The 17924-nt window shown below is 39.3% G+C and overlaps 1 protein-coding gene across 11 annotated transcripts in view; it reads right to left on the minus strand.

The window, feature by feature from the left end:
* SOX5 (SRY-box transcription factor 5) overlaps positions 1-17924 on the minus strand; it is a 649868-nt gene that overhangs the window by 214678 nt on the left and 417266 nt on the right. For all 11 annotated transcript variants that reach the window (XM_075439940.1, XM_075439932.1, XM_075439927.1 and 8 more), the window contains one exon: positions 8941-9151. In XM_075439940.1, coding sequence (XP_075296055.1) covers positions 8941-9151 — 211 coding nt within the window. The remainder of the gene's footprint in view (positions 1-8940; positions 9152-17924) is intronic.

Genomic DNA, 17924 nt, shown 5'->3' on the forward strand with positions numbered 1-17924 from the left:
AAATAAAATAGCAATAATAATAATACTTTGAGAGAAAGACAGAAACAAGTTAGTGCACGGCTGTGTAATAAATTTTTAAATCAACGGAGTATCATCCTACCTGCTGGGTTTTACTTTAGCAATTTGAACTGTTATGGAAACAGATATGTAAAGCTTTGCTTTTTTGCCTGCGTACCGGATTGTAAGAATTTTAATAGAAAGCAAAATAAAATTCTGGGGGTGTAATGACTGCAGATTTCTAGGCCCTCTCAAACAGACTCCTAGGTTTCTGCCGCAAAGACATGCCAAGTACGTCTAACATACAAAGTATGACAAAATTCCAAAATCTGTTTCAAAATAAGATGCCCTAGGTGCTGCAAAACTTTTCTCACTGAGGCTTCAGAAGACATAGAAATTTGCACATTTGGAGAAAATAAAATTCTGAAACCTTTTCTGACTAAAATATTACAGTTCACTCTCAAAACTGCAGCACGTTAACATTCAGATACATTTAAGTGTCTTAGTAACAACTGCTCATTTGTCCTACTCAGGTCATTAAATACAAAAACACCCCCAAAACTTCTCCAGGTTTTGAAACTCATTTTTGTTTGACTAGTTTGAATTTTTTAATTTCAGCTGCCAAACCAAGTCAGGGTAAAAGCTGTTTCCACCTGACCCAAAATGTTTTATTTAATCCTAACTGAAATGTTTTCATTTCTCTTTCAGATTAATCATCTTAAACATCTAAAACCAAAAAATATCATTTCCAGTGAAACATTTTGTCTAAAAAGGTTGACTGTGTCAAATTTTCTACTATTTTTGGCTAAAATTAAATTGTTCAATTGCTACATGGTATCAGTCCTCTATTACCATTTAACAGGTTTTAGAGTCTGTGTCCCCCCCCAACTCTCCTTAAGCCTGTTTTGAGCGCTTTTTGAATTCATACATTGCAGTACAGGAATCACACACATATAGCATGTTTTCTCCTGAGGCAATGCAGAAACCACAATACAATTAAACTGTATGAGAAGAAAAGACAACGAAGGGAGTCCTGCCTTCCCAGTACAGCTTATTTACAAAGCAGGAGATGTACAGAATTGTGCAAAACTGGCAACGCTCAAACTACCTTAAAAACATCAACATTAAACAGACACCTAACTAATAACAGTAAGCAACAGCTTCAAACTTCAGAGTGTTTTTACAACGCTACTTCATTAGCTAAACAAGCAAGTGGGAGCTGCTGCAAACGCTGCTCCTTGCCATACCAGAGGCTTTCCCTTGCTTCTGGTAAACAGCAGCCACAAGCCAGCCTTGCGAATAGCTCATGACACAGACTGAGATCTAAAGCTCATCAGACAGGATGACAGGTCATCTTTATCAACTTCAAAAAGCCAATCCACAAGCTCATCCCAGTTCCTTGCCTCTCCTTCCCTGGTCGCTCTCCTGCTCATTTGGCCATATTTTCCCCCTCCCCCTCCACTTACTTCCCACAAATTGTGCTGTTAAGAAAGAAAGCGGGGAGCCCTTCAGGTCTCAGCATCCCGGGCGCAGGTGGCTGGAAAACTTTGAAGTGAGCTCTCCACTAACTCTAGAGCTGGCCGTGCCTCCTCCATAAGCAGCTCTTATTAAAAAAAAGACCAAGTATCCACTAGAACAAAACCAAGCAGGCCTATTTAATTAGGGCAAATGCTTGATATCCACTTCTTCATGTTAAACCACACAGTCACACAAGCCTGGGAGGTCTGATTAATTTTAATATGCACGGTCGTGACAAGCGCCTCGGGGGTAAGAGAGGGAAAAAAAAAATCCCACAAAACCCGCTAGCTCAACAAATAGGTTTCAGCTAAATGTTGTGTACATTGCCCAGATTAAGATGTTACTATTCAGCAAGGGCTTGAACCTTCAATATGAGGCACAAGAGGCCTGAGAAACAGGTGGCTCGCTCTTCACTCTTGAATAAATGACGTCCCCAAAAGCTGTGGCACATAAACATACAGAAGGAAATGGCACACTCCCTCACGTATATTTGTATATTAGCGGTCTGGGTCAGAGGTTTCTCCAGCGGTGATCTAAGGACTGAAATGAAGCTCAGGAAGCTAATGGCTTTTCCAGGGCAGGGGGAAATTTAACAAAGAGAGAAAAAGAGAGAGCACAAAAAAAAAGGCAGACTGCAGACTGATCTAGCTGGAATACATCGGGGGCAAGTGGCTGGAGGTAAGATCTGAAGGTAAGAGTGGTAGTAAGTTTTGAAACTCCCTACTGAAATTAACCACGGCTATTGACGAGTCTGGTTGCCTGGGGAATTTGGGGCAGACAGGAGCCCAAATAATTATTCTGGGCTTGGTGAACCACGTGTATGCTGTACTGTAAAAGATGGGAAGTGAAAGCTCAAGCGTTTTGCTTTGGCTGCTGCTTGTCCAATATTGCAGAGTGAATGTACCCTGGAAGGAAATTTTAATTATGGAGAACCATCAGAGAAGACTTTCATTCTAAAACACAGAGGGAGAGACGGACTGCATCTTCTCTCCAAAAGCACAAGTTTCCTGAATCTCACTTGACCATAATGCTTTCTTCTATATTAAAGATGCTGTATCAGCACCTCAGATGCCTTTATCAAAAGAGAAAAGAAAATCCAAAAGCTACTAACCTTTGAGGATGTAAGCAAGAGAGACTTGGAAGAGAATCTAAGTAAATTTTGAAAACATTCATTGAAATAAACCGTGACTATCGGGCTAAACTATTAGGAAGGAAAACACTTAAAATCTGAAGGAGACAAATGAATAAACTTCACTTTGAGCAAGTAAGAGCTGGCAGGGCTTCAAACTAGGCTACCTCTGTTCTGGAGTTAAAGCACTTGTTCATAAAGGTTTAAGCCACCACAGCATTTAACTGTGCCTTCTCTTCACACTGGCCTCTTTCATAAACTTCATCTTTTAAATTTTTTTTAATTATTTTTTATTTTTATCAGCAGCATATGAATGCACATTTCCATATGGCAGAGTCTTTGAAAGAAGTGCATGGAAGTTCGATGCTGGCTTGCTGTAGAAGAAAAGACATATTTTCTGGTGACAGACTGCATAGATGAACATGGAGCCACAACACACTTGAAGCATCCTTCCACAGTAGCAGGAGTGAACGAACAAAACTTAAAAGTACTCAACTGCAAAGTATCCTTGTTTGTCCTTCAGTAGAACAGCATTACAAAGCCTCTTCAACACGTACTTTGTCAAAGAGACAGTGAAGAACCAAATAAAAGACATTCAAACTTCAATAAACTAGAGTATCCTTAGGCTTTTCCCGAATCTGTTCACTTTATTTCTTTCCATCTCATCAGATTTGATTTAAAAACCAGAGTCTGCATTTCAGAGGCCTCCCCCCTTGTGCCCATTAATGGTGTGCTTTGGAATTTATGGGTTAAGAAGAGGGAGACCTACTGATTTCTTTACAACACATGTTGATTAAAAGTTTGATAATATTAGGAGATATTCTGGGATCTTATTTCATCTAGAGAGCCTGAATTCAATATGGTACACTTTTATAGACTACAGAACTGCTTAAACAACGGCCATTTAAATTACCGCAAGAACAGGTGTTGTAATTTATAATGTAAACTTAAACATCAAACACAAATAGCCTTTGGGGGATGTTCAGAAGACAAAAATCATGCCCGAGAGACCTTTCTCATCCCTTTCTTTCTGACAAAGTAATTACTTACAGTATTCCAGCATACTATAATATATGAGGCTCTAGTAGTCACACTGCCTGTTAAAGCCCCGCAAACATATGTATTACTTGCTTATTAAACACATGAGATTAATTGTTCCTGCTCAGAAGACCTAAGGACTAGTAGAACAAAATTTTGAAGTAGGAACAATATTAAACACATTAAACACAATTCTTGTGTGTGCATGTTTATATATATTTATGTCTAAATATATTTAATACGCGCACTTTGATATATATGTGTATCTGTGTACATGCATTTATATAAAATTCAGAGTATTCACCTAAACAGCCAAAGAGCACCGAGTTTCAGAGGTCCATATTATAGAAGAATGAGCCATGCAGACAAATGAGTGCACCCACACATGCACACGCTGATATATGCCACCTCCGTGGTCAGGTAGATGCCTATATGATCCCTTCTATCCAGAATTCCTACAAATTCTGTACAATAACATAGGTTTGGTTGCAGAAGATACAGTATGGAAGTTTTACAGATTAACAGACAGATACATAATCTATTACAAACATATAATGCCAAAATGGAAAAAGAAGACTGATTCTTAATTAAAAGTTAGGAGATATAAAGAGCCGGTGAGTACTCCAGCTTATTCTAAAAATAGGAGAGAATTTACTTGTTTGCCTGTTATTTTTTCCAGAAGCCAAGCCATATATTTAGAGGAAAGGCTACACAGATTTCAGAGATTTAATTTTCCACAAGCACTGGCCATAAATTAAAATACAGCAATCCAATCCCATTAATAGTGCAAGAAAAAGCTAAGTGGCTGCTTTGGTCTTTGCTTTCATGAACTTGTGTCAAGCTCAGTGACTTCAAAGAGATTTCCATTTCATTTCTACAAATGAAGAGAACAGACAGAGAGTCTCTGCCATCCTCTGATGCCTTAAGAAAACAGAAGAAAAACATGCCTGTATCTCATTCGCCTAATGATTTTAGCTGCAAAAGGAATCCCATGGTCGGCAGACGACCCTCAGGGCAAGGGCTCGAGGTCTGTCACAGTATATAAGGCTTCTCCAAACCCACTCCATTATCTTCATTATTGTATACCAGGAATAAAAGGGGACTGACTCCTCTTCTGAAGTTCAAGTTAGAAAAGACAGAATGTTTCATGTAAAATAACACTGTGTGACTTCAGTAATAGGTTTATGCCTTTGGGGGCCTAATGCTAAAGCTGCATATAAGGATTTTCTGCAGAATTTGAGAGAAGAAAAATGAGCACAGTATTAGCAATGAGTAAAATTCCACAAGCTTTAGATTCACTGAAATGCTCTATGTCAGTGAATGACTCATTGTCAATCACCCACTTTCATACAGCAAGAGTAAAATGGCAAGTTGGGGGGGGGGAAGCACGTGGAGCTTCAGAGCTAAGTATAAACCCCTATGAAACCCCAAATCATACACATATGCAAGGAGGAAAAGGAAGTGACAAGCTTTTGGGAAGTTCTTAGGAATCAGCAGGTAGGGTGGCTTCCTACAGGGGACATTTACCAAGGGCATGTATACATCGAATGCACACTCTGAGCAGTAAGTTTTGTACCACTGTAAAAATCCTTGTCCTTTACTGACAAAATTTACTAATTATTAACTCTTACTTTCTAACAAATATAATTTAAGAAAACCATTTGCCGTATATCAATAAAGTTTCTTAAAAACTGTCAGACCTGTTATCAATATTTTGGAATATCTCACGTGTCCTCAATAACCCCTTTAAGGGAAGTCCTTTCCCTGACTGACATGAGGTTTGGATAGAGACCTAAAGTACCCTTCTGTTTTCTCTGACTTTGAAGAAACAAGCCATTTGAAAGAATGCTTCAAAAGCACATTTCCCATGGTAATTCAGAAGACAATTTCAAACAATAAAAACAGAGCAAACACAGCCCATCGTACAAGTTAAATAATATATAAACTTCTGAGCACACAGAGAAATGGGAATCTGGCTCACATCTGGTCTTCGAAAGATTCACAGGAAACTGATTTAATTAAACCTCAGCTACTGGTGCAAATGTTTCCCTTTCTTCCCAAAGAGAAATAAAGTATTATATTATTGTTGTTGACATAATGCAGCAAAGCTTAACCAAGATTCTTGGTCTTCTCCTACAAAGCTCCACAAGCTAGCAAGACTAAAAAATGTTACTGAAATACACAGTGATGTTGCATTGTTTCATGGTTACCTACATGTACTACCAAAGATTCCCACTTGTAACTTACCGTATTCATGGGGAAATTCATTTGACCTGGATAGGCTGGAAGAGTGGGCTAACAGGAACCTTATGAAGGACAAGTGTAAGGTCTTGCACCTGGGAAAACATAATCCAGGAGTGCAACACAGGCTGGGATCCACCTGGTTGGGGAGCACCTCTGCGGAAAGGGACCCGGGGGTCCAAGTGGACAAGCAGCTCATCATGAGTGAACAGAGTGCTGCTGTGGCAAAGCAAGCCAACAGGATGCAGGGTTGCATCAACCTGGGCATCACCATCAGAGATAAAGAAGTCATCACCCCACTCTACTCAGCATTTGTCAGGCCACACCTGGAATAGTGTTCAGTTTTGGTCCCTGCTACGCAAAAAAAAAGAGGTGGACAGGCTGGAGAAGGTCCAGAGAAGGGCCACAAAGACGATGAAAGGACTGGGAAGCCTGCCACAAGATGAAAGGCTGAGAGAACTGGATTCGTTCACCCTTGAGAAAAGAAGGCTTAGGGGAGACCCTATCACCATATTCCAGTATTTAAAGGGTGGCTACAAAGAAGAGGGAGACTCCTTTTTTACAAGGAGTCACACGGAAAAGATGAGGGGTAATGGGTACATACTACTCCTAGGGAGATTCCAACTGGACACAAGAGGAAAATTTTACACAAGGCAAACAATCAGCCCTTGGAATAATCTCCCCAGGGATGTGGTGGATTCCCCAACACCGGACATTTTTAACATTCAGCTGGACATGCTTGCTGGGCCATCTTGTCTAGACCGTTCTTCTGCCAAGAAAGGTTGGACCAGATGATCCTTGAGGTCCCTTCCAACCTGGTATTCTATAATTCTATGATTAATATGCTAATTACCTGACTAGCAACCAGTGATGACTGACAACTGTACTTTAGCACTACACGAAGAATACATGACACTAAGTAGATTTTCTGCTGGAGTTCAAATAGAGAAGACATTGTTCTTGCTGCAGTATATAGGGAAAGAGATTCATATTTGTGGAAGATCTCTATGAACAGTCTTGCCATCTGCACCCAGAAATATACATTTTTTAATTAGCCACTCTATAAATAATCACTTTGGTGGAAGGGAGGGGGGAGGGAGTCTTGTCAAAATGAAGTATTTGTCCCTCACCACCTTTCAATGCTCTTATGCAAGTCTAATTTTCTTCCTAGCCAGCTCACCTCTCTGGCCTCTTTTTGTTTCATGTCCCATTTCCCATTCTCTTCTAACTTCTGAACTTTTGTTAGTTAGCTTTTAAGGAGAAAGGGGGGGGGGAAACAAACCCTTTCCTATTCATTTTTTCCTGGATGGGGAGTAAGCAGAGACATGAATATGGCACCCTCATAATGATTTAACTAGGGCTTAATGAAATTTTCATCACAACCTGCTGTTCATTTTAATGGCCTTTGAAAGACAATAGAACAATGGCTAGAGGGAAGAAAAGATTTTCTGTTGCATGCATTTGCAAAGCTCAACATTCAGTTGCTCCCCCTTCTCTCTCTCCCAATCTCTTCACAAAGATGTAGGTCTTTTGTTTGTACTGTGTATTTTCATTTTAGCAGAGCTGAGATAATGCATAGGCTCTGTAATAATTCTCATGTCTATCCGTGGCCTTTCCTTAATAGTAGTCCGTGCAGTTTGTACAACCTCACCCTTAACAGAGTATTCATACGTTGCCCAGAACCCCCTGCTCTTTCCTCTCTTGTGTATAATAGTCTGGTCTCCTTTCCCCCCACCCCATACCATACACAGGGAAGATCTTTTGCATTCAAAGGCACAAGGTAGGTCATGGCACTGACCATTCAGTCAACATAAATGCAAAATGAAATGCTGTGATTATACATCATATTTCAAAAAATGCTTAGACACAGAATGTGTTTCCCAACAGACCCTGACTGTGTGCTCCAGTCAAGAAGAGAAGACTAATTTACAACTGTCTCATGTTCATGTATGTGACAGTGTGGCTGTGATTGTACCCATGTTTTCATTCCAGTATGCAGGTTGTCCTAAAATTTTCTTGTAGATGCTGTCAATTTATGCTTCAACACTGAGGCTGGCTCTGACAGCCATGCTTTTAAACATTGGAAATAGATTTCTACAACAGGATAGGCAGGTGTAAATGAAAATGAAGTCCTATTACAGTGCATTAGGGAATAAGGCTCAGTGTAGTCACACAACCTAAACCGGCTCACAGTCCCTTGGGAATGTAGCTGTAAATATGCATGCTGGATACCTACGGAGAACATAGTGAGAACTTCACCTTCCAGTCAGGGGTTTGACTCTGCCCCAAATAGGCAGAAATCAAAAATCTTACTTAAAGGAAAGCTGTTCTGTGGCTTCTCAGAGGCAAGATGTTCGGTCTTAGTCTCAGCCCACAGTGCGCAAGTGGCATCTTCACCCACTGGATATACAGTCTCCAAAAGAAACCGATTCTCCAGAGATGATACCTATATGCCAGGGTTGAAACTTGCTGGCCAGACATAACATAGAGAAAGCCTGCACTGTGTCTGTCTGTGTGGTATCTGCACCACAGATAAATGGAGGATGACATGATAGGACATGCTCCAGACAAAAGCTTTCATGTATTCCAAATTTAACTTCTTACCTTTCAAATAATGACATACCTACTCGATAATTTCATCAAAAAAATGACACTGTTTTTTGCTCTAGAAATGGGGAGGGGGGAGTAGTGGTGTAAACGGCCCCCAGGCTATTAAAATTACAATGTTCACCGTACCCATGTTGAGGAGGTTGCTGTGTCTATTGCAACTGTGACTAAAAGACCGTTATGTCAGACAAAGGCTCTCATTTGGGACAAGTTAAAAATGCTAGCTATAATGGGCTACTGCTGAAATTTATTTCTAATATAGACAAGAACTATGAGTTCTTTGCTTCAATTTTGCTAGCAAGAAAAAGCAAATGGAGCAGAAAACGGGAAGATTAAAAAGTATACGTATCCAAAGAATCTGGAGAAAAGAAAACAAACCAGAAAATTTTGGCCAGTTTCCCAGGCCTTACCTTCTGGCTCATTTTTGATGAGCTCTTCCATTTTCCTTTGCTTAAGGGTGTCTACAACATCCGCGAGGCTCCCTTTGCGCCTTTCAGGGGTTCCCAGGGCTGTGCTGGACAACGATTCTCCACTCTGACGCCCACCTTCTTCTGCCTTCAAGGGTGAGGTAGATGAGTTGTGCGGGGCAAATGAAGACATCACTTTATTGCCATCAACTTCCTGAAAGGGGAGAAAAATGCGATGAAACATTTCTTTCTTTTCTTAAAAAAAGAAAAAAAACACAAGATGGAAAGAAAGAACAATACTTTGTTCTTTGAGTTCATTGCTGTTTGTTCTTCTGTTGAAGTCTTTAAAAAGGCATGCAATGCTTCAAAAACAGCCAGAACAAAGCCTATCCATAAAGCATAAACCAAGATTACAGGCTGAAGCGAACAAAGATAAGCTTGCAAGAAAGAAACATAAAATACAGTTTTTCCCTAATTGAGAAGAAGTGTTGTACTCATACGTTTCCTAATAACAATGGTATTGATTACCTTTAATTGTTTGTTCTTTTACAGCTTTCATTCGGAGAAATCTTCAGTTTTTAAAAGGACCATTAATTTCCTGACTTTTTATAAAGTACTTAATGCCTTGATGGCTAGTTGTTGTAAGAAATGAAATAATAACCAAATATTAAATGCCCTTCGCCATACGACTCCTTTTAACTCGCAGTTCAAGTAGTTCTCCCACCTACAAAGGATGAAGCAATTGTTTTCTGTGTTCTAATTCTCTTTCTATTCTCCTCTTCTATCTCATTTCTTGTAGAGACAATATTTTTCACAAAGGTGGTCCTAATGACTTTCGCTGGTGGCACAACGGCAAAACTCTGTGACTTCCTGGAACACACACACCATCCTCCTCACGTGAGAGTCCACAGAGGTCTACTCATTAAATTTAATGGAAACCAAAACTGGTTCCAGCATCTTCAAACTTGCCTTCATTAACGTGAGAACCTTCTCCTCCACGCCTCCTCCAACATAAAGCAATGCTCTCTGCATATATTCCTTTCCCCTTTTATGTCTCTTTTATGCCCTACCCTTCTGTACACATCTCTGAAACCCTTTTTTTCCTCTGCTAATGTACGCCAGCTATACCTTGCAAAACTTAGGTCAATGTCCCCAAACAAAGCTTGCTGCAGAGTGATACATACACAGCATAATGTAATGCTGCAAACATGAAGTGTTTATTTTGATCAGATTCTCTAGAGTTTTTTTTTTCTTTTTCATTATCCTTACATTCATTATTTCCTTATATTTTTGTATTGGAGATGTTTAATGAATATTATCTCCATAAAAACTCACTGGACCATCTTGTTACAGACTTGGCTGCAAAATTCTTAGTAATTTTTAAATTGTTATCATTTCATAGGGTATGAAAGCGAAACATATATCGTTTTTAGCAATCTGTGTCACAATTTTAGCTTTTTTTTCCCTGAGCAATTTTGGGTGTCTTTGGTTTAATAAACCCCAATATTTCTGCAAAAATTGTGTCTTTTCGTAAATAGCACATAAATTGCTAAAAATTATCTCAATAAAATTTGAATAAAGCAACATGAAGTTATGAAGTAAAAAAGGTATTTTTTTTCACGGACTACTCCATTCTGGCAAAAAGACTACCTCTGGTTAAGAAAACTTCCAGTGCAAACAGTTTTGAGCAGCTTGAATGTGTTATACCAGTGAACAAATTCCCTAACAGAATCGGATTTAACTGAGATTACAAACTGAGCCATCATATACCCCAAAAGCCAAACCCAGCGATGCTAACGAGAGACTTTCTACTGACGTCAATGAGCTTTTGACCAAGCCCTAAAAAATTTTCCAACTCTAGTCAACAGAAATGCTCCTTTTTTTTATCTTGCAACTCCCTCCATTTTTTTTCTGCACTTGGAAAATTACTAGTTGCTTAAAAACTGAGATGGAGCCGAATGTAATTTTTTTCACATATATAGACCAGAATAAACTGGTTTTAACACTGATCTAGACAAGCAAAATTGTTAACTTCAGCATCAGTTCAGATTTTATGTAACATTCAAACCCATTATCACCAAGTGGCAATTTTTTTTCCTACAGACAAGGCCAAAAGAGGAAATATCTTGAAAGCTGCTTTCTTATTCACACATTGAAGACAGATAAGCCAAATATCATCCTTAGTTACAGTTCTTAAATCTACCTATATCATCAATTGTGTATAGGAACAGTATTGTTCATAATTTTACCAGTTTCTTAGTTTTATTCCAAATCGGGAATCATCACTTCTGTTTCCATGTACATTTTGGGTCCACGCAAGTGTTTTTATATGTACAAATTTATTCAGAGTATAAACCAAGTTTGTTATAAGAGAAGAAGCATAAGAACACAAAGACTGAATGATATGTAAGGTAATATAAAGTGATTTTTAAAATCACAAAATGCTTGGAACTGAAATGGAACCCACAAGTATTTTTGAAGCTACTCAAACTTCCCTGCCTCTCTTTCTGGGGAAAAGGAATTGTGAGGGAAGAGGACAAGTGAGCAGTCTGTAGGTAAAGCATCAGGAAAGGGCTCTGGATACTCAATTCCTAGTTCTCTTAAATGTTCTGTGTAACCATGAAAAAAGTCACTTTTCTTTATGCATTTCAGTTTCCTACCTGTAAAACAGGCACAAAGGAAGTAATTTCTTATATTGTAAGTGTCTTGGAATGATAAACTCATCAATAACGCGAAGATGCGTTGGCTAAAAGCCTTTATACAGAACCACAATTAAGAAGACATTGTAGCTGAAAAAAAAAGGGAATGGGAAGGGTTCTACACAGATTCTTTAAAAGATAAATTATATATTAAACTATTCATCTCAGTAATCACCCCCAAAAGAAAATGTTTCCTTAGACTGCTCTCGTTATGGGTGCATGTATGCAGTGTTTGCGTATTACATACATGGGCTATTTATACACTTGTGGGGTTTAAGATACACTCTACTTAATCAAAGCACATATACAGTAGGGGAACAGCTGCAATCACATCTCAGTGGGCTAAATTACAGTACACCAGTGAATTATTCATTCAAAAAGATCTGTAGCAATCACACATTCATTGCGTGATTTGCAGTCTAAGAGGAATCCTCTCCCCTCCATCGCAGCGGAGGAGCACACACATCAGCTACCGCTGTTGATGAGAGTCCTACGCGTATCCTCCAGCACAGCAGCTCGAGAATCTGCCTCCCGCACTCATCCATGAGCTTTTTATTCTGTCATTCAGAACAACCACCTGAAATGCTCAAATGTTATCTGGACTTTTGCTCTACGTCCCTCTGTTTTATTTTGCTCTTTCTTAAGCCATTACTGGGGAAAGTGAAAATAACTTTCAATGGTTCAGGATTTTTATTTTTACCATGTAAAAGGAAGGAACAGATACTTCCACATAAAACCTTCTCATGTCAATGGCTGTACAGAGCAAAAAAACTTCTAGCAAAGAAACTCCTCTGATACTATGTGTGAGAGTTTAACCAGCACCCTGAAAACACCCAGAGAGAAATACTTAATGGCAAGAAAGGTATGTCAGCAACAGTTTAAAATCATTTCCCTGAGAAGGAAGTTCCCTCTCAACAAGTGAGTTATAGCAGGTTCCTTTTTTGAAAGGACCAATTCACATGACTTTTTTCAGTTAACTGAGAGAAAAGCAACTACACTGTGAAGAGCGGTAGTGAAGAATCCCAACATCTACCTCTGACATTTTAAAATGAAGTTCACCAAGCCACACACAAATTCTGTATCTCAGTCACCACAAGAGTGGAAAAACAGACGCTCTTTTACCTAAGAACAGTCTCTCTCCCCTGCGTAACCATTTCACCTGTTCAAGCTTGATTACATTCCAGCCTCTGGCATGGCTAATCCTGGTAATAGTTTTCTGCAGTTAGCAGCTGCTTCATGGATGGGGCTCTATTGTTCATCTGCACTGCGAATCGCTCTGCTAATGTGCGCTGGCATAACACTTCATCCAGCTCTGAGCAGGGATTGTACTCACCAACACCTGATGCTGCTGCTGCTTGCTTTTCCCACTTCGGAAAGGCAGACAAGCACCTACACAGATCCCGCCGAACCAAACACCCTAGGCTTCCCCTGCTCCCCAACAAGCAACAAAAATAAAGGACCAGCCCACGTTACGTGTCATCTGCTTCTGTTCCAAGCTAGAATCCAAAGGAAGACTTGTTCATTTACAAAAAAGTTGCCTCTGTATTGCCAAACAGCCTTCCACCTATGGAGGAAATGCCTCTTCCAAGGTTTAATGATAAAACAGGCTTCTGCCCTTTCAGGATGAGGTCAATAATCTTCCTTTGTTAATCTTGGGCAAGCTTTACTTAATCTAGCCCCCTTGTCACCTTTGTGATTGACAGGAAAAGTCATGCCACTGGACAATGGACTTATCCTCACTAAGCAATATCTTTTCTAAAGATTACACAATGTTACCCTTGCTCTCATAAAAAGCGCAAACATCTTGCTGTTAAAAGATACTATTCATTCCAACTGTATCTTTCAAATGGTCTCTCCCCGTTTCCAGGGTCCAGCCGAGGCCTGTCTCACTTCTACAGGGGGACAATGCAACACTTAATGAGAAGAAACAGGTTGTACTTGGTGAGATTACCAGAATGCCTCTTAATGCTCTCAACAGATCTCATCTTCTGCTTCCTCATCTTGAGGTGCACGTTATTCCTATCTGCAATTCAACTCGGACAGAAAACTCCGTTTCTGTGACATTGAAATTTTGTCTCAAACCAACCAATATAATTGAAGCAGAAGAAAACTCAGAACGAAGTCTGAAACTGTTAATTACCACCATATGGTACGCCAAGAGGCTGCATCTGCAGCAAAAAAGTTATTGGGAGAATCAACCTTCTGGCTTTGCAGCCAAAAACACCTGGAACAAAATCTTGTGTCTTTAAAAGAAGCACTGATATTGACTGATTCTAAGAAGCTTGAGATCCTAAAAGCAACCTAACAGGTTCTTTATTCAAAGCTGGGATTTTGCCCATACTTCGCTCTTTTAGAATGTGTAAAGAAGACACAAAAGCAAATATTTTGCTCTGCTTTCTGCATTACACATGTAGGCCTACCTATTTTATAGTCTCCATAGTGACCAGGAAGCTGGTAACAGCATGACTTAAGACATCATCAAAAACCAAAATACTTCACACTTCTGAAGACAAACGATTCTCATACAGTTCAGTACTGTTTGTTATTTATTTGTATTTATTTTACCTGATAAACTTTTAGGAAATGAATATCTATGTTTGAGATTCAACACCACAGCTACTTCAAGTGAGAATGCGAAAGCTATAAAAACACTACCAATGCCCACAAGAGGTTCACCAGCCATTACGAGAAAAACCAAACTTGACATTTCCAAACTTTTTTAAGGTTTAAAAGAAACAAAACACACACACATAATATCCACAAAGCAAGTATGATCTTGTATTTTTTCTTAACCTTCCACTTACAATCCTTATCTTAATTAATGTAATTAACTTACTTCAGTAGCATAAGTGCCATCAGCTTTCAATGCGACCCATATCTTCAAATCACTTCAGTGATCTGGAAAATTCTCTCCTCCTACATTCTACATCATAGGGGCTGTAGGGCAGGTATTACCATAAACCTGTAGTTTACGGTGGCTGTCAACCTTCCTTCAGGAAGGTGAAATACATATTCCACAACGCTTCCCAGTGGACACCGTTTTTTTCACGCATTAGAATTTTTTTGCTTCTATCTTACATTTAAATAGGTCTTTTGTCCATAGGTTTTCCTTCATGGAGCAAAGCTGTTCACCAGTGGCGGAAAGGAATGATCCCAAGGAGATTTAAAGAAACAGTCGAGGATACAGTGAGAAAAAGGGAGACTATGTAAAAGGGCATCGGGGGGGGAAGTGGAAGGGGATAAATACACCATTAGGAAGTAAGAACTGAAAAGATCAAGTAATCCAAGGAGGGATAAAAGAGACGTCAAAGGGTGTCACATAAACAAACTTTGAAAGATGTACATCCACAGGCTACAGTTCTGCTATTAGATCCATGCAAACTGACAGCTATTCTTACCCAGATTCTTTTTCCTAGGACAGTGGTTTTAATGATGATGAGGAAGGAACTGGAATGTAATGGAGAGTGAAGAAGTTGATGAATTCATCTGAAGAGTCAGCTGAAGAGGACATCATGGCAGAAAAGTAAGAATTTTACTTGAATTAGGTGAACTAAAGACAGTAAATAGAGATACACATTTTGTTCTTTTTACTATGATCACGCTACAGTCAAGCAAAATACATTCAAGTCAGATTTTGTTTTGGCTTTGCTGAGATGATGTATTTGGGACTCCATGACCCATATTTTGGAAGTATTACCAATTATCAGACTTACAGAATCCTGATCACATCTAATCCTCCCTCTAAAATGTTAATATTTCACTTGGTACTAGAATTTTTTTCAAATTTTTTTTTGGCAATCATTAGTGTCTCTTGTCCTTCAGGTTGTATTTATTTGATGTCAAGTGGTGCATCTAATTAATGACCTCTTTTTGATGAAGGAGAAGATATACTGGCAGAGGTTTCAACAAGAAGACTAACAGGTATTTCCAGTGTTTGACTTCTATGAACCTAGTTGAAAATGATCTGAAGCTCAAAAAGAAGACCAACTGCTCTATGAACTCTACGACATCAGACATTTTCCTTTCTTCTACCTTTTTCCTCCATATGTAAAACTCAGACAATAATATTTCCTGCAGCTTAGGGCATTTGATAAAATTAATGTAGAAAACCTAGAGATTAACGGACAAAAGCCTCATAGCAGTTGTATTTTCATTTTTATTGATGCAATAAATACTCAGCCCTTACATTACCCTGTGGTGCACTACAGCCCAATCACCTGAAACCGGAAATTGGGAACTCTCTCGTATGTCAAGCGCCACCCCACAATATCTGACAGTGACACGGAAACGTACTTTGATTTTTTCCAAAGACCATCATACCCAGACTGCTGACACAACCGCATCAGCAAGAGAAAACTTCAAGCATTTCCACAGTTTGGAGATGAGTTGTAAGGAAATGCTGAGTTGCGTTCACACAAAAGGAATAACCTATAACCCATTTTGCATTGATTTCTAACTTTATCCTCTGTGATTCACAGAACACAGGAGCAGATTTTTCAAGGATTTAAAGTGTCTAAAGATATAAGGAGGTGCCTAGTGGGATTTTTGAAAATGCACAATAATATATATTCATTTAATTCCTACTGATTTCATTACAGGTCCCTGAAAATAAAAGAGTTGGAGCCAGTACAGTGCAATTGGCTGACGCTCTGAACTTCTTCAACAGACCATTATCAGACTATCTACAGCACAGAGCACAATCTGATAACCAACGCTTTAAGACAAACATTTCTTCTCCTCTGGCTGTTCTGCATTCCAGCCCATCCCCAAATACATAGCACAAGTTTAGTGTTTCTTACTGCTTATCCCACCATTTCTATGTGATTTACTATAAATCAAAGAATTATATGCAAACTGTGGATCTGTTTGTAGCAAAATATATATGAGAAAATGTTGTAAGTGAAATTTTAGAACCTTTTTATACTGGATGTCTAACGGGTTTTTTAAAAGTTATTTTCTTTTGCGCTACAGATTTTGGTTTTATTTTTAGCCCATCTCTTTGTTGCATTTCTTGCAATGAGGTGTTCCCCATATATAAAAGTAAATTGCAAATTTTTATACAGAATATAGGTATTAAACACAGTAAAAATAGTCATGACCACTTTGTATCGGGTAAATGTGGTTAGTGACATAATTCCTGATATCCATCCTCAGACCAGATCTCTCCCTACTGCTTCTTTCTCCAGCAAAACTCATTTTAAGAATGTAATATAGGATTACATCTATTTGCTTTCAAAATACTTAACAAACAAAACTGGCATTCTGAGAACTCCTAATACGTTAGCTATAACCTGCAAAAACGAAGAACATGTTGTACTATAACAGCCTTGTTATCTTCATGCTAGTAATCTTCATGCTTAAAAATAATAAATAAAACTCTGCAAAAGCACTTTTAAGACTTTTATGATCTCTCCCCCAGGGGACTAAAGATCACCCTTAAGACCTTGCTAAACAAAAAATAAAACTACTTATCAAAACAGCTTGGCAGAGTCTTCAGCATACATTAAATCCTTCTAATAGTTTGGAAATCATGCAGTATAAAACGATTATCTTTGTAAAAATACAAGCCTACTAACCACATACAAGAACTCCGGCTTTGCAAGTGTCATAAAACCTATGCCGAGTGTCCGAAACAGTTTCATCACCAGCTTTCTTACGATGAAACAAACCCATTACCTGTGCTAACTCCTCAAAAGAATGGGAGAGGACCGTCTGAACAGAACTTAGTGATACAAGCAAAGGAATGCCACAGGCTAGCAATGGCTCCAGGGCTGTTCCCAGCTACCTAGCTTTCATATTACAATTCACCACAGCTTTCAGATGGAAAGGGATGTAAGATCACAGAGTCACAGAATCACAGAATGTTAGGGTTTGGAAGGGACCTCTGTGGGTCACCCAGTCCAACCCCCCTGCCGAAGCAGGGGCACCTACAGCAGGCTGCACAGGACCTTGTCCAGACAGGTCCTGAACATGTCCAGAGACGGAGACTCCACAACCTCCCTGGGCAGCCTGTTCCAGTCTGGTAGCCTACAAAAAATGGTACCAGACAGACGTACTTCACCACATTCCTTTGTCTGGATGGCTGAGAGGAGAGTAAAGACAACCCGTGTACAATTTGGTCAAAACTGTGTCCTCCGTGTTGTGGACAAATTGGAGGGTATCTTGTCTGGAGAGACCAACTCTCCAAACTGGGGAACAAAAGAAAAGAAAATAGCCTGCACCCATCAGGGCCTGCGCTCATGCAAGGCAGTGTGATTCTGCCAGGTCCCTAGAGCAGGTACGTACCGA

Source organism: Opisthocomus hoazin, chromosome 1 (assembly GCF_030867145.1).
Source record: "Opisthocomus hoazin isolate bOpiHoa1 chromosome 1, bOpiHoa1.hap1, whole genome shotgun sequence".
Classification (NCBI taxonomy): domain Eukaryota; kingdom Metazoa; phylum Chordata; class Aves; order Opisthocomiformes; family Opisthocomidae; genus Opisthocomus; species Opisthocomus hoazin.